At 43.8% G+C, this 25,000-nt stretch overlaps 2 protein-coding genes across 3 annotated transcripts; one reads left to right on the top strand and one right to left on the bottom strand.

The window, feature by feature from the left end:
- Nucleotides 1-3,394: 3,394 nt before the first annotated feature.
- LOC123123086 (actin-related protein 7) lies at nucleotides 3,395-9,913 on the bottom strand. Its single transcript, XM_044543515.1, has 7 exons — nucleotides 9,610-9,913; nucleotides 9,294-9,512; nucleotides 6,931-7,072; nucleotides 5,482-5,726; nucleotides 5,078-5,261; nucleotides 3,989-4,056; nucleotides 3,395-3,919 (listed from the first exon to the last, which is right to left on the bottom strand). Exons 1-7 carry the CDS (start codon nucleotides 9,685-9,687, stop codon nucleotides 3,767-3,769), a joined length of 1,089 nt encoding a protein of 362 aa, XP_044399450.1. The 5' UTR covers nucleotides 9,688-9,913; the 3' UTR covers nucleotides 3,395-3,766.
- Nucleotides 9,914-9,983: 70 nt separating this feature from the next.
- On the top strand, nucleotides 9,984-13,024 carry LOC123123085 (pentatricopeptide repeat-containing protein At5g14080). 2 transcript variants are annotated; one of them, XM_044543514.1, is made up of 3 exons: nucleotides 9,984-11,546; nucleotides 11,630-12,159; nucleotides 12,371-13,024. In XM_044543514.1, the coding sequence occupies exons 1-2, from the start codon at nucleotides 10,016-10,018 to the stop codon at nucleotides 11,935-11,937; spliced, it is 1,839 nt and encodes a 612-aa protein (XP_044399449.1). In that variant the 5' UTR covers nucleotides 9,984-10,015; the 3' UTR covers nucleotides 11,938-12,159; nucleotides 12,371-13,024. The 2 variants fall into 2 exon arrangements, with proteins under 2 accessions (XP_044399449.1, XP_044399448.1); XM_044543513.1 differs by having other exon boundaries at nucleotides 9,987-11,546; nucleotides 12,355-13,024.
- The last annotated feature ends 11,976 nt before the right edge of the window (nucleotides 13,025-25,000 follow it).

Genomic DNA, 25,000 nt, shown 5'->3' with positions numbered 1-25,000 from the left:
ACAAATCCTAATCTCGATCTATGCCAACTCAACATGTACCATCGGAGACACCTGTAGAGCACCTTTATAATCACCCAGTTACGTTGTGACGTTTGGTAGCACACAAAGTGTTCCTCCGATATTCGGGAGTTGCATAATCTCATAGTCATAGGAACATGTATAAGTCATGAAGAAAGCAATAGCAACATACTAAACGATCAAGTGCTAAGCTAACGGAATGGGTCAAGTCAATCACATCATTCTCTAATGATGTGATCCCGTTAATCAAATGAGAACTCATGTCTATGGCTAGGAAACTTAACCATCTTTGATTCAACGAGCTAGTCAAGTAGAGGCATACTAGTGACACTATGTTTGTCTATGTATTCACACATGTACTAAGTTTCCGGTTAATACAATTCTAGCATGAATAATAAGCATTTATCATGATATCAGGAAATATAAATAACAACATTATTATTGCCTCTAGGGCATATTTCCTTTAGGGCCCACCTGTCAGGCCGATGTGGCATGTCTACATGTACAAATTGTTGAGGTGGATGCGGGTCCAACTGTCAGCCCCCACACACTTCTTCCTCCTCCCATCTCTGCCCTTTTCTCTGTACAAATTGTAGGATCAACGGCGAGCATGACTTCCTGCACTCGGCTCTGGCGCCGCCCGATCCAGCGAGGGAGCCATCGAGGCGCGTCCCCATAGCTCCGGTCGCCAAATCCCATCGTCTGCCTTCTTCCCCTTCAGATCCTCGCCTCCCTTTGCTGGACCCCACGGATCTTCCCAACTAGTCAGTTGCCGCGCCTTTCTTCTTCTGCTCTGGCGTCCAGGTACGGCGCAGGAAGTGGCGTCCGCGGCCTACACGGGAGCGCCGGTGACCGAGTGCTGGAGCTGCTGTGCTGCTGTGCATGGCGGCGCCGGCGCCGCCACACCTAGGCACGCCACACCTCGGCCCGTGCGAGCACGGGCGTGGCCATGGTGCTCCACGACGGCACGCTCGGCCAAGGCCTCCTCGCAGGCGCCGCGAGCACAGGCGCGGCCAGGGCCTCTGGTGGTCGTCGCGAGCACGGAAGCACGGGCGCAGCCATGGTGCTCCACCACGGTGCGTGCGAGCTACCGACAGAAACTTGCCGGATCCAGGCGTGGTAGAGGGCTGGGGTGGCGCGGTGAGGTGGAGTTCATCCATGGCGGTCGGCATGGCAGCTGGCTCTCGTTTGATAGAGAGGTCATGGAAGAAGGAGGAGGAAGGAAAAGAAAGGAGCGGCGAGGGGAACTCCAGCGGCTGGCCACGGCGGCTAGGTCTCGGATGACCAGCAAGGGCGGCGAGATGTGCCGGCGGCATGCAGGAAGAAATGCCCATTACCTGTTTGTTGAAACGCCTAGGAAGAAAATCCCTATGCGAAAAAGAAAAAAAATGGAAAAGAGATAAACACTTGAGTCATTTACAGGTGGGACCCTTGCCCAACTCAGCATATTGTCCACACAAGCAAGCCACGTCAGCCTGACAGGTGGACCCAGCTTGTCAGTTTTGCTGTTTTCGCGTGCTTATCAGACAATCAGTGCCCTTCATTAGTCATTAGGCACAGAGTTGGTGGTTTTGTGTGCCCTGGCCGAAAAGTGGTACTAAGTTGTTACCCTAGCCCCAAGTGTGGTGGTTTTGGGTAAATAACTTGAAATGGCTCGCTCCTCACCTGGCGCCGTGGGGGCATGGCTACTAGGCAGACAGGGGGAGTGGAAAGTGGCGGCGGCGGACAGGTGGAGGAAAATGTGGATGGTAGGGTTTCGGTGCCACTGGTCGACTTAAATAGTCGGGCAAGGCACTACGCGGCCCGTCGGAGCGCGCTGACACCGGTCCGACGGAGGAGACGAGCTTCGGACCGCCGGGTTTTCGGGTGTTTCCGCGTGGGACCCCGTCATCAGTCCGACGTGGCCGGCGCGCCCGGGCGCCCCCATATCCGCCCCATATTTAGGCTGGATATAAGGGGTGCTAGTCAGCCAGGCGTTTGAGGGGGCCGTCTGGGTCGAAAAATCGTGACCGGTCAGTGACCGGGCGGGCCGCCCAGGCGTTTGAGGCCGGTTTGGGGCGCCCTGTTGTAGATGCTCTCATTGTCCTTCTTCTTTATTAATGAGATGAAGTAAATCATTTGCCTTTGTTTCGAAAAATAATCTTTAAACTCCACGGACCACGGGCCCACTCAAGTTTCATCTAGAGTAACAGCGACATTTATTTTCGGATGGAGGGAGGGAGTAGAGGCTAATCGTGCCATTGTGGTGCTGTGTAGCTGTGTGTTCGTCGTATCAAGCGTTTCTTAGCAAAGATCCATGGCGTAATGTATGCTGGCGGCAGGGCCGTCCTGTTACTTAGCCCGACAGTGACTAAGACGGGTCTGTTTGACAGGGCGAAACCCACATGACGGGCATGCTTAGCCAGAGCCCTCTACTAATAAACATACGGCTCCCACCACCACCACCAGAGACAAGATGGACAACTTCCATTGGCCACACACACCACAGGGGCCATAATCCGCAAGCGCATTATACAGCCTGAAAGCCAATTATTCGGTTTAGACGACCGCGGGCAGCTTTTGTTGGGCGCCAGATCGGGCACCCCACTGTTGGTGCATGCAATGCGACCCTCTCGACCAAGATCCTGCTGGACAGACATGGCGGCGTGTCATGTCGCTGTCGGAGCTTCATCGTCGGACGGGCGGACGGCACGGCATCAGGAGCTAGCTGCTCATTATGGAGGTCAGCACAGTGTTAGCTTTTTCCTTTCTATGGTCGGACAGGTGGGGCTCCGGCTGATTGAATGAAGCGATCCATGGTGCGGTGCTGTGCTGGCTCGTGGCCGTGGCGGTAAAACTGATGAGTGACTCCTCTCCTTTTTTTTCCTTGATGAAATGAACCGGGAATCGACTGAATGAATGAGCGAGTGAATGAATCGAGTGAATCGCGCGCTGACACGAAGCGGGCCGGTGACGGCACGCACTGTGGAGGAAGCTTGGCGGCTTCCCGTTGGATGGATGTCGCAGGAAGGGCCTGCCCGAGCAGGGCACTGTAGGAACCATTAACTAGAGATTGGCGATGGCAGGGGATGTCCGGGGGCCGGCGGACGGTATGTAGACCATCAATTCCTACCAGAAGTCGTACAACGACGCAAAGACCGGATGTGCATCAGTGTATTGTGGATCGGTCGTCGACATCAATTTCCACCAACTTCTGCACGACGCAGGGACAGAGTGGAGGCTGGACCGTACGTGCGTCGAGGCCATGAACCGCCAGAGATGCCCTGCTCTTCTTGCCGCCGGCGTCCACAGCTTGCGCAGAGAACAACGTTGGTGACATTTTCGTAGGCTTCGTCGAACGGGCTAAAACAGCACAACGCGGCGTGAGAGAGAGAGAGAGAGAACAACGCGATGCACCTCCCGCGAACAAATTTCCAATGGTACGGCACAGGTACAATGGGCTAGCACTCCTAATAAAAAGACAGACGGCAATCTTAGATCCGATCCTACGGCAATCTGAATAGCTAGCTAGTTATCATCTAGCTAGCCAAGCTAGCAACAATGACACATCCAAACCAGAGGCAGAGCCAGAGGCCATGAATGGCTCTCAGAGGCGCCCAGCATCAGAGGAGGAAGGGCACCACACCAGTCCAGTACCAGTGCCGCTGGCCCCTACACACATCATTTATCAGTTGCCAACACGTACGCGTACGGTGTGACGCACGAGCATCCATCCTGTGACTCGAGTAAAGGGCTGGTTCTCAGTCGGTCAGAAGCACTTCTTGTGGACGATGGACGGGCCCGTCTCGTCGTAATCGCCCTTGGTGACGTGCTGGTTCTGGGGGAAGACCACCTTGGCCAGGATCGCGCCGCCCAGCCACGCCGAGTGCCGCGCCAGGTCCTCCGGCATGTACTCCGGGGCCTGGACGGAGGAATGCAGGTCGGGTTAGCAAGTGCGCCACAGTTTAGGGAGAGGAGAGGAGGGGGGTACCTTCACAAGAGTTGGGCGGATTGCTGAAGCAGACAGATTTGCTTCCCTCTGAAACCTGTCTTCGAAACCTTTGAGAAAAGTGAGCAAAAAAGCGGTCAGTTATCAGGTAATTACAAGTGCTTGAAAGATGGGTTAGGATGTGCAAAATGGGAAAATCAATATGAGCATAAGCAAGGAAGCAATGGAAATAAATTGCAAGTGCTTGAAGCAGCCTGCATGTAATGATTGTCTGAACTGCCCGAAATACAATATCTGCTTATAGATGTCGATAAGCCATCCTAAGGTGAGCACCCACCGCCTTGATGCCTAAGGGACGACTAAGCACCTAACGCGGGCAAAATTCTAAGGCACTGACTAGGCGCCTTGCCGCCTAAGCATCCAAGGCAGGACACCTTAAAACACTGGCTATAACCAGCATTACAAGCAAACAGCTTTTCCTAAATGCTCTGCCGCACATTCAGTATTGTGTTCTCTGGGTGTCCACAGGGGTACTAACAGGAGTCCAAGATATTCCTGAGTCCTACATAAGATTCTGATTTCTTTCCAACGAAATGAAATCCCCAGGTCCCAACACCACGGGTACTCAAATGAGAGAACTTCCAAACTGGCCCCGTTTCCTCAGTTCTGGGACATGCATAGAAACAAACTAGACCGTTGCTGCATAGGTCATACGCCACTAGCATTCAGACAATCAATTCATACAGCATCCACTTTTCATAACTGTGTCATGCAGAATGTAGTCTTTTACTCTTTTTTTTAATGATGCCGTGTGCCGCAGGGAAGCATACATTATCATCCATAAACAGTAAAGCCTAGCAGGCTACTAGTATTAATAGTCCCTCCGTTCCTAAATGTAAGTCTTTGTAGAGATTTCAATACGGACTACATACGGAGCAAAATGAGTGAATCTACACTCTAAAATATGTCTATATACATCCGTATGCAGTCCTTATTGAATTCTCTAAAAAGACTTATATTTAGGAACGGAGGGAGTAGTTGGCATGCATTTTCCATGTAGAATATAAGATTGACAAAACCAAGAGTTCTAACCAAGGAAAAGGCATCTTGCAGAAGAGAGCAATAACTAACCAGTCATAGATACAGTGCCACCACATAACATAGTGTTCTCAAGCAGTTGCTTTTGGTACTCCGATGCGACGTTTGAAACACTAGTAATTAGCTGGTGGACAATACCATAATCTTCTAAGCCCAAGATGCTTGGTTGAAACAAAGCTTCGCCAACGATATAGCGCTCTTTTTCAATTGTTATAACCTGGAGGAAAAAGTGTTTTGTGAACAGCTATTCCATACATTCAGGGTGATAAATAAACATCAAAGCATCTGATCAACCTAAGGATGATAATTCACATAATTATCATGCATTTTATAATGAGAAAAATTGCACACTAAGTGCTCTCTATACATGTAAATGAACAGGTGGATGTTTGGCACAGCATTTACACCAAAGCAGTGCAACATAATTAATAACGAACCTGTCCATCTGGAAGAGTGTGAGTTTCTGGCTGGCATGTACTTGCTATAGCTTCAAAGGCTGACTGATCTTCTGTGCAGCATGCATACTGCTCTTTCAGCCTCTCAACGTCAGAAATATCAATGTTTACTGATGGGTTGGACTTCTTTAGTTCTTGTGCAAATAGGTTTGTCAAGTCAGTTCCTCCAATCTCAAATCTCTTCGATGCTACGTGCTGAACAGCACCTTCACAAACCGGAGCAATATCTGGACAGCCAATACAAAAGAAGGGCACTTATCAAAATTTATCCCATGTAATTTAGTAAGCACACAGTGGACAACCAATGCTAAACAACATTATTTATCTTTGAGGACTGGTCTTAATATATCTGTACAGTGGCTCGCTTGGTATTGCTGCATCGTGCTGCAGAATCTAGTTACGCTTGGTTTTACAGTATCGTGCTGCAGAATCTAGTTAACTGAAAGAATCTATACTAGCCCAACTCAAATATTTATGTTCTGATTTTGACAAAGGGGTAGCCAAGTACCCCAACTTATTAACATATCCAAAAATAGTAATAAAAAAACTCCTGGGGAAGAAAAGCCACCACAATGCAAATTGTGAACTAATACAAATATAAAGCAGTTGCGAAGCACAATTACGACTTACATCTGAACTACTGAACAAATAAACTATAATAGAATTTGTTTGCGGATTCAGACTCCTAGTATTCCTTCACAAGCCCATGAACAATATCTACTGATTTCTTGTGTTAACTGTACAGATATACTGGATTATAGAGTTAATACAAAAAATATATTACTGATGACAAAGCACACACAAAAAATGTTGCATTTCCTCCACACCTTGTGACCAAGAGGGAGGAACCCTATTTGGGTTAAAAGTACAGAAGAAGATGAATAAACCATTCGAGTAAACAAGGATTACTTAAAAAAAATAAAGCTGCAGAGAGAAATGATCTTCGGATGAAGGAAATGTGACACAGTATGTACAAATTACACATACCAGAAGACAAGAGAAGACAGAAACATTTGAAATACAAATGATGGTGTGTATACTATATTACTGACTGGAGAGGGTTAACATAAGCATCATTGCAATACCATTTAGAAGAATTTCTGTCATCCCTGTATGATGTTCTTGCAATGTGCTTAAAGATCATCAATCACTGGGTGAAAATTGTGTTGCACAAAGTTTGAGCTCAAAAGGGAATGCATATTTTCCCTGCAAGCCTTCGATATGTGCTAGTTTTCACCAAGGTTATTCTAGAGTGAGTAAATAAAAGATACTGAAAGAAGTATTAAACATAAAATCGCCAAACCAAGGAAGCATAAAGTCAATAGCTTCAGAACAAATACCATATCATACAGACATAACACAAAGGCCCACATATGGAATCAACAGTGTCGCAATTCAAGTTCAAGATACAGCTGGATTTGGTGATATTACCTATTTTCCCATGTCCAATGTCAACCGTACAACCCGAAATGCGACCAACAGCATAAAGGGACAATACAGCCTGTTCAGAATCATAAAATCCTGATACGTTGAATTTTTCGAACATAAGTTGCACTAATTGCTCCCGGAGAGCCTGCAGAGAACATGACAGAATTGGAGAATCAGAACCAAATGCAAGACCAACACGATTGGTAAAACGCATTAGCTGCACTAAAATATGGATAATGTCAAATGGAAAAGGCTTAGCAAACAAGCAAGAGAGAGATTGTATTATAGATTCAGAATAATGAAAACTTATTTAAGTGGCATTGCAAATGCTTTTGAAAAAGCATATACGTTTTCTACTTTTTACTAAACTAACCATTTGAGAGCATTCCCTTTTCATAGCAGAAGTAGAACTGGTAAGGACTTGCACAAATAAGTGGATTATATAGCACAGCACAACAACCAAAAGCTGGCCCTTAAAAATGCATGAAGACCGTAAGACCAAAATCGAAACAAATCCACGACCTTAACGATCGAGGAAAAAGGGGTAGGTATTATTATGGCCTGAGTCTTTTCTTCTTTTGGCCTTATCTCATAGCGGGGAATGGTGCGTGCTAGCCTTCAGACTACAGTTTGAGTGCTACATCATGCAATATCTGCCACTGTTAGAACTTCATTCAATTCCAATGATATCAATATATGGAAAGCACTGTACCAGGAAGACTAATGGGCACCATATGTTGGTAATTTCCAATGCAGATAACCTGTTACAAACTCTAGCCCAGGGGGGTGTCCTGTTTGATACCTAACCATGCCATGCCTAACTCTAGTCACGAAACAGTTGTTTAGGTATGAGTTTGCTTCATTGCCGCAAATCAGAATGTGACTTACTACCCTTTTCTTAGTTTCTTGGCCCACTTATTAAAGACTCAGTTCCATGGGTAACTTTACTGAACTTGCAGTGGCCATTTTGACAAACTTTTTATGGCAAGGTTAGCCACAAACATAACATACAGAAGAATATAAAATGCAGATCAAAACCCAAAGCTAGAATTATGTAGTAAGATCCGAAAGTTAACCAAAATAGCACAAAGATTTTGAACTAAAAAGCACAAAATGGATATGTGGCTCACAGTAAACTTTTTGGGAGTCCATCATCTCCACTCAGATAAGAGAAAACTAACCATGCCCAATTGTGTAATGTGTGTAAACCACTACACAAACGCACTACCAAATAACAAAAGAACTTGACACGTAATCAAATAAATCAGTAGAGATATAGCATAAGGAGAATTATGGCATAGGATGACCTTTCCATCAAGTCAACATGAACTAAACTGTTTGATGATGGGGCATCCACGTGGTCACAAAACACATGTGAAACCACTTGAGGATGTAGCAGATGATTTTATTGAAGAAGTGGACTTTCCAAGAGCTCAGTGGTTAAATGTGGACTGTTTTCTTTGGAATGTATATCACATGGACCTATAATCCAGAGGAAGTGAGTCCATCCACAGAAGGAATAGCTAATGTCATTTTAGGCTGGTAGAAATGCGGAATCACATAAGCCAACATGCGGATTAAGTTGGTGTGTCAACACCCAAGACCACATATCTCAGACATATTTTTTTAAGCTAACTCAGACACAATTAACCTGAAACCTAGTAAACTCGAACCCTGAACTATTCCATGATTCAATATTATTAAATTCCAACATGTCTAATAGGCACCACCTCATTTAAAAGAGCTTAAGAGGGCAATAGCAATGACACACCTTGGGCGTGAAGAGCGGCTGGGTGAAGAGGATCTGGCCCTCATGGTTGAAAAATGGACTTCATGGTTAGAGCAAGGTGCTCTGTTTGTAATGTATTTTCGCTTTGTTTTTTGTCAGACAGTCTCAAGTTTGCAATCATCGTCCCTTGTCTGAAGATATAGACTTCCGCAAGAGCTCAGTGGTTAAATGTGGACTACTTCCTTTGGAATGTATTACCTCGGTTCGGAAATAAGTGACGCTGACACTGTTTTAGTTCAAATTTGAACTAAAACACCTATTTCCGAACGGAAGGAGTATATCACATGGAACTATAATCCAGAGGAACTGAGCTCATCCACAAAAGGAATGGCTAATGTCATTTAGGCTGGTGGCGATGCGGAATCACATAAGCCAACATGCGGATTAAGTTGGTGTGTCAACAACACCCAAGACCACATAACTCAGACATATTTTTTAAAGCTAACTCAGACACAATTAACCTGAAACCTAGTAAAATCGAACCCAGAACTTTTCTGTGATTCAATATTATTAAATTCCAACATGTGTAATAGGCACCACCACATTTAAACGAGCTTGAGAGGGCAGTCGCACTGACCTTGGGCGTGAAGAGCGGCTGGGTGAAGAGGATCTGGCCCTCGTCCCCCATCTCCCAGCCGATGTTCCTGTAGAGGACGTAGGTGAGCAGGTCCTCCATGGCGTCCCAGTCCTTGACGAAGCCGCGCACCACCGGCTGCACCACCTCCTCCACCACCGCCGCCGCGCCGTCGGCCACCTCGCTCTCCTCCACCTCCGTCTTCATCTTCGAGGGCATCACCTGACCACACACAAATCAAAAATAGGGGAGTCACGCATAACATCCCGCGAAATCTCGAGCGAATACACGGGCGGGCAAAGGAGATCTGGGTACTCACCAGCCCCGGGGCCTGGTCGGGCAGGGCGATGCCGGCCTTCAGCAGCTTCGACCCCGCGTCGACGACCACCGCCTCCATGGCCGGCGGCGGGTGCGGGCGGGAGACTCCGGCTCCGCGGCGGCGGCGCGGGGAGGGGCGAGCGCTAGGGTTTGCGGCGAGGGGAGAGGATTTTTGAAATTTTTGGGCCTCGCGGGAAAGGGATGGAGAGGTTTTGGAGGATTTAGCGGACCAGAGGGGGAGGAGGAAGAAGATCTTGCTGCGGCCGCGGGGCGGAGCGAGTGACTGGCGAGCGCCGAGACACCGGTTACGTATTCCCAAAGTTACGTGTTTGCGTAATGAAAGTGTAATTTAGTTTACGCCTTCAATCGATTAATGTGGCTCGCGCCATCCGGCCGTCGCTGCCAGCATGGCCCCGCCGTGGCCCGCCCCGCGCCAGCTCCTCCTCCACCGCCTCGCCGCCGCGCGCGCCGTCTCCGGCCGGGCCTACCCGCCGCCCTCCGCCCCAGCCTCGACCCCGGAGGCCTTCCACGCGCACCTGGCGTCGCTCGCGGCGCCCTCCCGCGCGGGCCACCCGGCCACGCTCCCGTCCCTCCTCGCCGCGCTCGCCCGCGCCCGCGCCGCGCGGCTGCCGCTCCTCCCGGCCACCCGCGCGCTCGCGGCCTCCGCGCTCCTCCGCCACGGCCGCCTCCCCGACGCGCTCGCGCACTTCAGCCTCCTCCCGGACTCCGCCGCGCCGCCCGCTCCGCTCGCCAACTTCCTGCTCGCTGCGCTCGCGTCGTCCGGGTCACTCGACGCCGCGCGCAAGGTGTTCGGCAGAATGCTGGCCCGCGCCGCCGAGCTGGACACCGTCGGCTTCGGGGTGTTTGCGAAGAGTGTGGGCAGGAGGGACGGGCTGGACGAGGTCCTGCGGCTGGTGGACGCGGTGCACCATCGGGAGGGCTTGATCAACAAGTCTGTTGTTGCGGCGATGGTTGTCGACGGTCTGTGTCGGGAGCGGAGGATAGAGGATGCTTGGCGGGCTCTGGAGGATATGAGGTTGCGTGGATGGAAGCCGGATTTTGTAGCATACAGGATTGTGTCCGAGGGGTTCAGGTTAGCTGAAAGGGCGGAGGAGGAAGGTAGGATCTTGAAGCAGAAGAGGAAGCTCGGTGTTGCACCAAGGAAGGAGGACTACAGAGAGGTTTTGCTTGCGCTGGTGTCTGGCAGGCAGATTTCTGACGCGAAGGAGATGGCCGAGGCGATTGTATTAGGCGATTTCCCGATTGATGATGATGTGTTGAATCTCTTGGTTTGTTCGGTGTCTGAGGTTGATGCTGATGCTGCAATTATGTTCTGCAAGTTCATGATAGGGAAGGAGAGATTGCCAAGTACACAGATGCTCGTGCAACTTTGCGAGAGCCTTTGCAAGAATGACAAGGGCGATGAGATGTGGGAAATGTTTAGAGTGCTTTTGGATAAGGGCTATTGCACGAGTGAGAGGGAGTATCATTTGGTGGTGTCATTCTTGGGCAAGGCAGGGAAGGTCAGAGAGGCATATGATGTGATAAAGGAGATAAAAAGGAAGAAGCTAGATCCTGGCATTTCATCATATAATTCTCTCATGGTAGCACTATGTAGAAATGATCTCCTTAGGCCTGCTAAGAAGCTGTGGGATGAGATGTTCACCAGTGGGTGTAGTCCAAATCTGCAGACCTATAATATACTTATAACAAAATTTGCAGAAATTGGTGAAAGTGAACAAGTCCAACAGCTGTTTGATCACATGATCCAGAAAGGAGTAGCACCAGATAGTACAACATACACATCAGTCATTACTATGTTGTGCCAAGAAAACAAATATGAACAGGCTGAGGAAATCTTCAACAAATCTGTAGCGCAGGATCCTAAACTAGCTAGTTCAGTGTTAACTGTGTTTATCATTGCACTCTGTAAACAAGGTATTCATGTCCTCGTTATTAGTACACTTGCTGTTTTAGTTATTCTGTTATCTCCTTGTAAATGTCGCCCTTGGAATTTTCAGGTGGCTTCAAAGCAGCATTGGGTGTTATGTCAAGTCTTCCATCCAATATTGAGAGCTTGAATTCACATGTCATTCTGTTGAAGTGCCTAACAGATGTTGAGGAAATAGAAATGGCTTCTGAGCACATAAAGTGGCTTAGGCGTTACTGCAGCTCTGCTTTCCAGAATATAATGAATGAACTCATGGCTTCTCTTTCCACTTCTGCTAGCCTTCAACCTGTCAGGAAGTTGGTCTGTTATTTACATTCTCAGGGGCTTGTTAATGAAGTTGGCCCATGGATGAAATTAATAGAAGATGATTATGCTTGAATCACAGTTTCAATGGTCATATCATGATTCCACTTGTCCATTTTGCCAAGAATGCCCGAACTGTCTGAGATTATTGGAGGTTAAGCTTCAGTGTTACTTCACAAAGCAAGAGTGATGCTTCTCTGTGATGCATTGAGTTCTCAGAATTTACCAATTAAAAATGGCCCGAGATTTGTTTCAAATGTCTGGTCTGTACTGATCTATTCCGAGCACAATCTTAAGGTATCATTTCTTTGGCATCATCATTTACTGTAGATCATTAGTATCCCAGTATCCATATTCTTATGATTATGTGACTTTTGTAATTGTGTGCCATCATTTTTCATTCTTCCCCATGTATATCAGCAAGACAAAGAATCTAGTTGTCAATTGTGCACCATATTAATATTATGGGGAAATGATTGATTTCGGCTCCAGTTTCTTCTGGCTGCAGGTTTTGGGCTACTGTTCTATTTTGCTCCAATTGCAAGCAGATAAATCTGGTGTTTATTGGTCTTATGCTTGGCTGGTATGATGTGACGATGGTTCGGGATTACATTGAGCGAGCATAATGAAATTTACCTTTATCCAAGGAAGCAGTTCATTATGATGGTTCTGCCACTACAGTGGGTATGCCAATGGCGGTGATGGTGGATCAGAATGAGTTATATGGTGGTGGATTCTAACACTGTCCAGGTTCATTGTGTTATAGAAGGTCAAGGCAATTCTTGCCCATCTCATCTCCTCCTCCTCCTCCTTAGAGACTGCTAAAAGTTCTCTGAGTGATGCATCAGTTCAACGATTGTGTCTTGGTCGCATTTTCAGGATGGCGGCCTGCATTGCATCTAAAAGGTCCCTGTTGTGGATTCAGCTTGATTTATGTCATGAAAACAAGGGCATATGGTGCACTTCCTTTTTGGAATTGCGCACCGAGTTTATGTGGTTCAACCAGATATTCTCTGATTAAGAGTGTTTTGTCGACATTTTAGATGCCTCAATAGATTGTCCATAGATGCTCCGAGGTGTGGTCCTGGATTCGACCCCATCTGTTACTCAAGCATGTTGTATACTTGTGTCGTCTTCATTGACTAAAGCACCTGTTAAAACATACTTGTGTCGTCTTCATTGACTAAAGCACCTGTTAAAACCATTGCCGAAAAAACATATAATACATAGTTCTGTAGAGCGACCAGATAATAAGAAAGCAGGGTCGGTAATTGTAATTCCTACTTTCGCACTACCCTTCTTACATTGCAAATGGCTAAAACTGCACATATCAGATATTCAGACCATGAACATCAGAAAATAGCAGTCATGTGTATAACCACAAGAGGAAGCACATGAAGGAAACACGATTCATGTGACCTGCGGCATATCCTTTGTTTGTACAGGCGTAACTCCCATCAGTTTCAGATGAACACACACATGGTTGTCTAACATGTACTGCGGAGATGATATGCAATAAAAATGGCAGTGTATATATCTAAAGTCTAGTGTTCCAGAAAGAAACAGTGAATTTTTCATGTATTGTGCACCTTCGGCGCGGTGGTGATCAGGAGGTAAGTACAGTAGGAAAGAAGTGGCAGAGACAACTAGGCAATTGCAACCGAGCTCATCAACATCCTGTCCTAGCTAGTCTGAACTTGGAAGCTGCGCTTGAGCATCCAGGCCTTACTTCCATTCTTTCGCACCGAGGAGTTCTGCAAATGAAATCATGGATTCGGTCAAGGAAGTTGCGTCGCACCTGATGAGGTAGAGGTGTCTGGAGCATCAGACGAGCTCGTACCATCCACGGCGGACCCCGGGATGTGCAACACGTGTGCTTGCACAGGGGTGTGGTCCACATATACCCCCTCTTAATTCAAAACGGTGACACTTATTATGAATCGAAGAGAGTAGATAGAATGAATGAATGTTTAACATTGAACAAGGACGCATCAACCCGAAACGCAAACAAATAACAGCTCATGGTGGTGCGGATGAAGAAACAAGACCCTTGCCTCTAGCAAAAACTGGAAGCAAAGTCCCCTAAGGGCACCATGAGCAGAACCGAGGCGTGACGTAGCACCAATGCACCATAAACATCGACTAATTAAGCTAGATCTAGTAATCAGGCTTGACTAAGGCCTGGTTCTTTTGCCAGAATCTGAAGATTCTCCCAGAATCCGACCCCTACCCAGCTTCTCCCAGAATCTTTGAGCCCTATTTATTTTACAATCCTATCTAATTAGACCCTAACTAGATAGAATTATAAAACAAATGGGACTCAAAGATTCTGCGAGAAGCTGAGTAGGGGTCGGATTCTGGGAGAATCCCCAGATTCTGGCAAAAGAACTGGGCCTAAAGCGCTCTATATATCCGTCCATCACATGTTCATGACTTGCCCCACCCGCGGTAGACGGGTCTCCTCTGGCCAGGTATACTGCTCAGGAGGTCACGACCCCAGGACTGGTAGCACCTTTGAGCTTTGGGCTTCTCTCAGAAGTGGTACTAGCACTTTTGAGCTTTCGGGCCCGCTTGGATTGTCGATTTGCTCCTAAATACCCCCGCGAGGCCGCAAACAATACAAACCTCCAGCCATCATTTTCATTCTAGATGGAAATAACGCCGCGGCCAGTAATATACACCTGTGGATTAAATCCAAGTGTATAAATTTACACCGAATCCAAACAGGGCCTTCAGCTTCTATGAATTACTCCCTCCATTTCCTTATACAAGGTCACAAACTAAAATTACAGGTACCAAGGTAAAATTTAATAACTGGTCTGCAAGCCAACTTTTCTTTTATTAATACACCCGCATGCATGCAAGGAAGGAATGAGAAGGAAGTATCATAGTATCATTATGACTACATGCATGCAAGTATTAAACAAGTTGCTAGTATGAGGAAACATCATTAATTTTTGCCTCGATTACTGTTAGTGGCCTTGCATAAATGCAAAATGTATTTTTGATAGTGACCTTGCATAGATGCAAAATGTATTTTTGATAGTGGCCTTATATAAAGGAATGGAGGGAGTATGTAGTTTGAGCTTCTCCTGACTGCCTTCTTGAATGAGTGTGAGTCGTCATGGCCAAAGCCAAGCATGTCGTGTTGCTCTTCCCAATTGTCTTCATCACCGACAACAAGCATCTGCTACCCCACCGGCTCTCGCGCGACCATGCCTACCGCAACAAGGCGTTGTTGCGTGAATGCATCGTCATTAGGCGGCACCTCTACCTCCACACCTCACTAGCGATGATGCTCCTGCTCATACTCGTCAAGGTAGCACTCTACGCAACCGCCAATCGAGCTAAGTTTCATGCACATGTTGCTCCACGGTCCATGCATAACTCCTTCTCGCCGTCAATGCCCTTTTGGCTTGGCGCCCCTATGCCTCGCTTCACGCAAGATAGAGGCAACCCTAGCTGAAGGGTGGCACGAGTTGGGCCAGCCAAGGCGTGCGGGGACAACAACCTCGTTTTTTAATATTTTTTTCATGTTTTTTGCTTTCTTTTTTTACATTTGCTTATACTTTTGAATATTCTAAATAAATATATTACAAAAATCACTCTACGTGAAAAATTTGAAAAATGTTATATGTGTATAGAGAAAAATGTTTATCACGTATATGAAAAATGCATACAAAAAATGAATGTGTAGGAAACAATTTGATATGTACTTAAAAAATCTTAATCAAACATTTGAAAAAAATGTTGAACAAGTGATTGAAATTTTTTAATCAAGCATTAGAAAATTGTTAAATGTATATAGAAAAAATGTTGACCACGTACAAAAAAAATGTTAATATTGCATTTGAAAATATATATCAATCAAGCATTTGAAAAAAATTAAATATGTATAGAAAAAACGTTGACCATGTATGAAAAATATGTTAATCTTGCCTTTTAAAAATGTTAATCAAGCATTTGAAAAAATGTTGAACATGTATTTAAAAAAATTTATTCAAGTATTTGAAAAATGTTAACCGTATATAGAATAAATGTTGACTATGTATTAAAAATGTTAATATTGCATCTGAAAAATTATTAATCAAACATTTGAAAAAAAGTTAAATAAGTATAGAAAAAATATTGACAATGTATTGAAAAAATATTAATCAAACATTTGAAAATGTTTAAAATGTATAGAAAAAATTCTAACCGCGCATTCAGAAATTTTTTAATCAAGCATTTGAAAATAGTGTCTAGAAAAAATATTGACAATGTATTAAAAAAGTTAAAATTATATTTGAAAAATGATAAACGTGTATTAAAAATCAATCTTGACGTATGCAAAAAATGTAGAATGAAAACCAAAAGAAAGAAAGAAAAACTAAAACATAATGAAAAAAAGAATACAAAAAAATAAACCGAAGAAAAAAATGCAAAAAGAATTGAAAAACTGTGAAAACTAGTAAAGAAACAAAAAAAAAGTAAAAGTAAAAGATAGGCCCTTCACCGAGGGAAGCAGAGGTTGACATGCACTTTTTGGATGTATGCTTAATCTCTTAGTGCAAAAGAACGTCACGTTATATTGCGGATGGGAACGTTTGGTTCCTGGGTACGTAAGTAACCTATATGAATTTTTTTTAGTAATTCTACAAAAAGTCAAAAAAATTTGAAAATGTTTTTGAAAAAAACTTGACCTTCCATTGTAGTAGTGAGAAAAGTTTCAAAAAAAAAATAAATTCTCTTTGACTTCTTTTCAAAAAGGACAAATTTTCAGTCAAAATAGCGTGAATAGTGACCTATAATAGCAAATAAATTTTGTCTTTTTCGCTGTGAAGTCAACGTAGTTTTCTTTTTTGTGAAAATTTATATACTAGTGCGCAAGTAAGTCAAGTTTATTCTAAAAATAGTGTCTTAACTATTTTGACCTTTTGTTCAATTGTTAAATAAAAATCTCCATATAGGGTACATATGTACCCAGGAACCATTGGGTATTTCCCGTTATATTGCCCCTTATTATAGCAACCTTTATTATGTAGTCTGTCGCTTTTATTATTTTGTCATCACAAGTTTGTACAACGCTCAATTTTCTCTTACACTAAATGATCTAACACATTTATAAGCAATTTTTTATTACCTTATTGCACCGATGACAACTTTCTTGAAGGATCTTACTCAATCCATAGGTAGGCATAGTGGACTCTCAAAACAAGATTTGGTTTAAGGGTTTTGGATGCACAAGTAGTATCTCTACTAGTGCGAAATTTTTGGCTAGCAAAGATGGGAGCAAGCACCACATGTTAAAGGATCTATGACAATATAACTTCTATGTGAATATGAACGAACATAAATCATTACGTTGTCTTCTTTGTCCAACGTCAACAATTTTGGCATATAATATTTTGGTAGGGGCTCACAATCATAAAAGATGTCCAAGATAGTGTATTGCATGTGAATCTTCTCTTCCCTTATTAATTCTTTCATGAATTGCATCATTGACCAATGCTATGTTTGTAAATCACCAATAAAATTTTCTACTTATACTCTTCCTTATGTGATGTCATTACTTACCATAAGATTAGCATATGATCTTTTTCATTTATTTCCATTCTTTTTATTGAACATGGAAGTAAAGAAAACTAAACTTTATTATATATCTCGCACATGATTACAGGGATAGATCACTAAGCAAGCACTTGAAAAGAAAGGATCGAACTAAACTTTTATTCAACTAAATCGAAAGATAACTAAGGACCGAACTAAGATAAGTAAAGGCAAAAGATAATGGAGGTGATATGATACCGGGTCCCTCCCCCAAGCTTGGCATAAGCCAAGGGGAGTGCCCATACCCAATACTCAAGTCTCCTTTGGTGATGAAGAAGGTGGTGATGAAGTAGTAGGTTTATCCTTCTCTTTCAGGCTCAAAAGATACTCTAGTCATCGGATGACACTCCGCAGGGTGATGATGTGCTCTTGCAATAAAATATTTTCACGAGTAGATATTTGTTTTGAACACGAACCATTTCAATGATCCTAAAGGCTTCAATCTCAGTGGGAGTGAGGTATTCATAGTATGGTTGAAGGATATCTTCTTCTTCCTCCATGGGCAAGGCGTGTTCTACTGTTGGAGCTTGATCTCCAACAGCTTCCTTGCTCTTGTCCTTCTTGAGAGATTCTTCGGGCTCTTCTCTCTTCAATTCAATCTTCATCAACCAAGCATTCTCTTCTACCTTGTTGGAGGGGGAGAAAACATGATGCTGGCCTTGATAGATCTGACAGAAAACAGCAAGAAAATAAAACAGAAGATTTCTCCACGATACGATGGTCAATAGGTTCGGGGGGTATATAAAGATTTTTTTATCTTGGGAAACAAGCAAACGAGAGAAAAAGGGAGTCCGGAAGGTACCCGAGGCGCGCCCTGGTGTCTTGTGCCCACCAGGGTTGCCTTCCTGGTTGTTTCTTATTTTCCTAATTTTTAATATATTCCAAAACTGGCAAAAAATATTTTTGTGGATTTTTCGGAGTCCGTTTACTTACCGTATCACATACCTCCTCCTTTTTCACGATCCTAGAGTGTTCTAGAAGGTTTATTTTATGTGTTCTTCCAGTGTCATAGTTTGGATAATATTGCTTTCAACATTAATGGGCGTACCTGAGATATAATGTTTTATTCTTTGCCCGTTGACAACCTTCAGGTTAGTGCCTTCGGCCTTATTTATTTTGATAGCTCCAGATCGATAAACCTCCTCGATAAGATAAGGTCCTTCCCATTTGGAGAGAAGTTTTCCTACAAAGAATCTGAAACGAGAGTTGTACAAAAGAACATATTCTCCAACTTTGAACTCATGGTTTTGGATTCTTTTATCATGCCATCTTCTGACTTTTTCTTTAAATAACTTAGCATTTTCATAAGCTTGGGTTCTCCATTCATCTAGTGAGCTAATATCAAATAACCTCTTTTCACTAGCAAGTTTGAAATCATACTCAAGAGGCAAATGACAAGCTTTTCCATAAACCATTTTGTAAGGAGACATACCCATGGGATTTTTATATGTTGTTCGGTAAGCCCAAAGTGCATCGTCTAATTTCTTAGACCAATTCTTTCGGGACCTATTGAAAGTTTTTTGTAAAATTAATTTTACTTCTCTATTGCTAAGTTCAACTTGACCACTAGACTGAGGATGATATGGGGATGCATTTCTATGGTTAACATCATACTTAGCAAGCATTTTACGAAAGCGCCATGAATAAAATGTGAACCACCATCAGTCATTAAATATCTAGGGACTCCAAACCTTGGGAAAATAACTTCCTTAAGCATTTTAATAGAGGTGTTGTGATCAACACTACTAGGTGGAATAGCTTCTACCCACTTAGTAACATAATCGACAGCAACCAAAATATGTGTATACCCATTAGAGGAAGGAAAATGTCCCATGTAATCGAAACCCCAGACATCAAATGGTTCAACAACAAGAGAATAATTCATAGGCATTTCCTGACGCTTACCAATATTACCAATTCTTTGACATTCATCACAAATAAAACAAACTTACGGACATTTTTGAAGAGAGTAGGCCAATAAAACCAGATTGCAATACCTTGTGAGCAGTTCTGTCTCCCGCATGATGCCCTTCGTAAACTTCGGAGTGACATTTTCGTAGAATCTGTCCTTGTTCATGCTCAGGTACACAACGTCTAATAATACCATCTACTCCTTCTTTATAAAGATGTGGGTCATCCCAAAAGTAATGTCTTAAATATTAGAAGAATTTTTTCTTTTGTTGGTAAGTGAAACTAAGTGGTATATATTTAGTAACCATGTAATTAGCATAGTCAGAATACCAAGGAGTATTATGAGAAACATTTATTGCAGCTAGTTGTTCATCAGGAAAACTATCATTAATAGGTTGTGGGTCATCAAGAATATTTTCTAACGTAGACAAGTTATTAGCTACGAGATTCTCAGCTCCTTTTCTATCGGTGATATGCAAGTGATACGTCTCCGTCGTATCTACTTTTCCAAACACTTTTGCCCTTGTTTTGGACTCTAACTTGCATGATTTGAATGGAACTAACCCGGACTGACGCTGTTTTCAGCAGAATTGCCATGGTCTTATCTTTGTGCAGAAACAAAAGTTCTTGGAATGACCTTAAACTCCACGGAGATTATTTTTGGAATTTATAAAAAATACTAGCAAAAGAATCAAGACCAGAGGCCCACACCCTGTCCACGAGGGTGGCAGGCGCGCCTGGCCCCTGGGTGCGCCCCTGCCTCGTGGGCCCCCTGGAGCTCCACCGACCTCAACTCCAACTCCATATATTCATGTTTGGGGAGAAAAAAAATCAGAGAGAAGGATTCATCGCGTTTTACGATACGGAGACGCCGCCAAGCCCTAAACTCTCTCGGGAGGGCTAATCTGGAGTCTGTTCGGGGCTCCGGAGAGGGGAATCCGTCGCCGTCGTCATCATCAACCATCCTCCATCACCAATTTCATGATGCTCACCGCCGTGCGTGAGTAATTCCATCGTAGGCTTGCTGGACGGTGATGGGTTGGATGAGATTTACCATGTAATCGAGTTAGTTTTGTTAGGGTTTGATCCCTAGTATCCACTATGTTCTGAGATTGATGTTGCTATGACTTTGCTATGCTTAATGCTTGTCACTAGGGCCCGAGTGCCATGATTTCAGATCTGAACCTATTATGTTTTCATGAATATATGTGAGTTATTGATCCTATCTTGCAAGTTAATAGTCACCTACTATGTGTTATGATCCGGCAACCCCGAAGTGACAATAATCGGGACCACTCCCGGTGATGACCGTAGTTTGAGGAGTTCATGTATTCACTATGTGTTAATGCTTTGGTCCGGTACTCTATTAAAAGGAGGCCTTAATATCCCTTAGTTTCCAATAGGACCCCGCTGCCACGGGAGGGTAGGACAAAAGATGTCATGCAAGTTCTTTTCCATAAGCACGTATGACTATATTCAGAATACATGCCTACATTACATTGATGAATTGGAGCTAGTTCTGTGTCACCCTATGTTATGACTGTTACATGATGAACCTCATCCGACATAATTATCCATCACCGATCCAATGCCTACGAGCTTTTCACATATTGATCTTTGCTTAGTTACTTTGCTGTTGCCACTATTACAATCACTACAAAACTATCACTGTTACTTTTGCCACTGTTACCGTTACTTCCATACTACTTTGCTACTAAATACTTTGCTGCAGATATTAAGTTATCCAGGTGTGGTTGAATTGACAACTCAACTGCTAATACTTGAGAATATTCTTTGGCTCCCCTTGTGTCGAATCAATAAATTTGGGTTGAATACTCTACCCTCGAAAACTGTTGCGATCCTCTATACTTGTGGGTTATCAAGACTATTTTCCGGCGCCGTTGCCAGGGAGCATAGCTCTATTCTTTGAGTCACTTGGGATTTATATCTGCTGGTCACTATGAGGAACTTGAAAGACGATAAAACCAAGATTTATCCCTCAACTACGAGGGGAGGTAAGGAACTGCCATCTAGCTCTGCACTTGATTCACCTTCTGTTTTGAGTAAACATGCGACACCTAAACCTGCTTCTGCTATTAATTCTGATATGTCGCATGTTATTGATGATGCCACTTCTGCTATGCATGATACTTATGATGAAACTACTTCTATGCTTGATAATACTGTACCACTTGGTGAATTTCTTGATGAACAACTTGCTAGGGCTAGAGAGAATGAAATTATTGAGACTGATAATATTGATGAAAGTGATGATGAAGATTCTCCCCCTAAATATGAATTGCCTGTTGTGCCTAAGGGTTATGTTATGGATGAAGAAACTGCTAGAGATTTTCTTGCTTGCAACGATAGATCTGATCTTAAGAAATTATTAGCTAAGCTTAAAGAAAAGTCTTTGAATGCTAGAATGAAATATGACCCTGCTTATGCTACTTCACCTATCTTTGTTACTGATAAGGATTATGAATTCTCTGTCCATCCTGAGATAATTACTTTGGTTGAATCTGATCCTTTCTATGGCTATGAATCTGAAACTGTTGTGGCACATCTTACTAAATTAAATGATATAGCCACCCTATTCACTAATGATGAGAAAACTCGCTACTACTATATTCTTAAATTATTTCCGTTCTCATTAAAGGGTGATGCTAAGACATGGTTTAATTCTCTTGATCCTGGTTGTGTGCGTAGTCCCCAGGATATGATTTATTACTTCTCTGCTAAATATTTCCCTGCTCATAAGAAACAAGCTGCTTTAAGGGAAATATATAATTTTGTGCAAATTGAAGAAGAGAGTCTCCCACAAGCTTGGGGGAGGCTTCTCCAACTACTTAATTCTTTGCCTGATCATCCTCTCAAGAAAAATGAAATACTTGATATCTTTTATAATGGACTAACCGATGCTTCCAGAGACCACCTGGATAGTTGTGCTGGTTGTGTTTTCAGGGAAAGAACAGTTGATCAAGCTGAGATTCTATTGAATAATATGTTGACAAATGAAAACAATTGGACACTTCCTGAACCAACTCCTAACCCAACTCCGAAGAAAAGGGGTGTTCTATTTCTCAGTCCCAAAGATATGCAAGAGGCAAAGAAATCTATGAAAGAAAAGGGTATTAAAGCTGAAGATTATAAGAACTTACCTCCTATTGAAGAAATACATGGTCTTAATTTACCGCCTGTTGAAGAAACACATGGTCTTGATAACCCGACACAGGTAGTAAAGGTAAATTCTCTCTATAGATATGATAAAGCTGAAATCCCGCCTACTAAGTTTGCTAGCCGATGCTTAGATGAGTTTGATAAGTTTATGGTTAAGCAAGAAAACTTCAATGCTTACTTTGGTAGAGAATTGAAACACAATGCTTATATGATTGAACACTTGAGTGATTATATGTCTAGAGTTAAAGGTGAACTTAAACTCATTAGTAAACATGCTTCTATGGTTACCACTCAAGTAGAACAAGTACTTAAAGCTCAGAATGATTTGCTCAATGAACTAAATAGTAAGTGTTGGGGAACGTAGTAATTTCAAAAAAAAAATTCTACGCACACGCAAGATCATGGTGATGCATAGCAACGAGAGGGGAGAGTGTTGTCCACGTACCCTCGTAGACCGACAGCGGAAGCGTTATCACAACGCGGTTGATGTAGTCGTACGTCTTCACGATCCGACCGATCAAGTACCGAACGCACGGCACCTCCGAGTTCTACACACGTTCAGCTCGATGACGTCCCTCGAACTCCGATCCAGCCGAGTGTTGAGGGAGAGTTTCGTCAGCACGACGGCGTGGTGACGATGATGATGTTCTACCGACGCAGGGCTTCGCCTAAGCTCCGCAACGATATTATCGAGGTGTAATTTGGTGGAGGGGGGCACCGCACACGGCTAAGAGATCTCAAGGATCAATCGTTGTGTCTATGGGGTGCCCCCTGCCCCCGTATATAAAGGAGCAAGGGGAAGAGGGCCGACCAAGGGGAGGTGGCGCGCCCAAGGGGGGGGAGTCCTACTCCCACCGGGAGTAGGGCTCCTCCTTTCCTTGTGGGAGTAGGAGAAGGGAAGGGGGAAGGAGAAAGAAGGAAGGGGGCGCCCCCCTCCCTAGTCCAATTCGGACTAGCCCATGGGGAGGGGTGCGGCCACCCTTTGGGGTCTTTCCCTCCTTTCCCGTATGGCCCATTAAGGCCCAATACAAATTCCCGTAACTCTCCGGTACTTCGAAAAATACCCGAATCACTCGGAACCTTTCCGAAGTCCGAATAGAGTCGTCCAATATATCGATCTTTACGTCTCGGCCATTTCGAGACTCCTCGTCATGTCCCCAATCTCACCCGGGACTCCGAACTCCTTCGGTACATCAAAACTCAATAAAACTGTCATCGTAACGTTAAGCGTGCGGACCCTACGGGTTCGAGAACTATGTAGACATGACCGAGACACCTCTCCGGTCAATAACCAATAGCGGGACCTGGATGCCCATATTGGCTCCCACATATTCTACGAAGATCTTTATCGGTCAGACCGCATAACAACATACGTTGTTCCCTTTGTCATCGGTATGTTACTTGCCCGAGATTCGATCGTCGGTATCTCGATACCTAGTTCAATCTCGTTACCGGCAAGTCTCTTTACTCGTTCCGTAATACATCATCCCGCAACTAACTCATTAGTCACAATGCTTGCAAGGCTTATAGTGATGTGCATTACCGAGTGGGCCCAGAGATACCTCTCCGACAATCGGAGTGACAAATCCTAATCTCGAAATACGCCAACCCAACAAGTACCTTTGGAGACACCTGTAGAGCACCTTTATAATCACCCATTTACGTTGTGACGTTTGGTAGCACACAAAGTGTTCCTCCGGTAAACGGGAGTTGCATAATCTCATAGTCAGAGGAACATGTATAAGTCATGAAGAAAGCAATAGCAACATACTAAACGATCGGGTGCTAAGCTAACGGAATGGGTCAAGTCAATCACGTCATTCTCCTAATGAGGTGATCTCGTTAATCAAATGACAACTCATGTCTATGGCTAGGAAACATAACCATCTTTGATTAACGAGCTAGTCAAGTAGAGGCATACTAGTGACACTCTGTTTGTCTATGTATTCACACATGTATTATGTTTCCGGTTAATACAATTCTAGCATGAATAATAAACATTTATCATGATATAAGGAAATATATACTACTTTATTATTGCCTCTAGGGCATATTTCCTTCAGTCTCCCACTTGCACTAGAGTCAATAATCTAGTTCACATCGCCATGTGATTTAACATCAATAATTCACATCACCATGTGATTAACACCCATAGTTCACATCTCTATGTGACCAACACTCAAAGGGTTTACTAGAGTCAATAATCTAGTTCACATCGCTATGTGATTAACACCCAAAGAGTACTAAGGTGTGATCATGTTTTGATTGTGAGATAATTTTAGTCAACGGGTCTGTCACATTCAGATCCGTAAGTATTTTGCAAATTTCTATGTCTACAATGCTTTGCACGGAGCTACTCTAGCTAATTGCTCCCACTTTCAATATGTATCTAGACCGAGACTTAGAGTCATCTAGATTTAGTGTCAAAACTTGCATCGACGTAACCCTTTACGACGAA

Source organism: Triticum aestivum, chromosome 5D (genome assembly GCF_018294505.1).
Source record: "Triticum aestivum cultivar Chinese Spring chromosome 5D, IWGSC CS RefSeq v2.1, whole genome shotgun sequence".
In the NCBI taxonomy this organism is placed as follows: Eukaryota; Viridiplantae; Streptophyta; class Magnoliopsida; order Poales; family Poaceae; genus Triticum; species Triticum aestivum.
Note: the sequence above shows the minus strand (reverse complement) of the source record. Positions and strands in the feature narration are given on the sequence as shown.

Bases quoted from the DNA above. Each gene is read 5' to 3' on its own strand.
- LOC123123086 (XM_044543515.1), bottom strand. From the start codon at position 9,687: ATGGAGGCGGTGGTCGTCGACGCGGGGTCGAAGCTGCTGAAGGCCGGC. The intron at 4,057-5,077 runs GTTAGTTATTGC...CTTTTCTCAAAG, and splicing joins TGGCACTGTATCTATGACTG to GTTTCGAAGACAGGTTTCAG. The intron at 3,920-3,988 runs GTACCCCCCTCC...TCCTCCGTCCAG, and splicing joins TCCGCCCAACTCTTGTGAAG to GCCCCGGAGTACATGCCGGA.
- LOC123123085 (XM_044543514.1), top strand. From the start codon at position 10,016: ATGGCCCCGCCGTGGCCCGCCCCGCGCCAGCTCCTCCTCCACCGCCTC. The intron at 11,547-11,629 runs GTATTCATGTCC...TGGAATTTTCAG, and splicing joins CATTGCACTCTGTAAACAAG to GTGGCTTCAAAGCAGCATTG.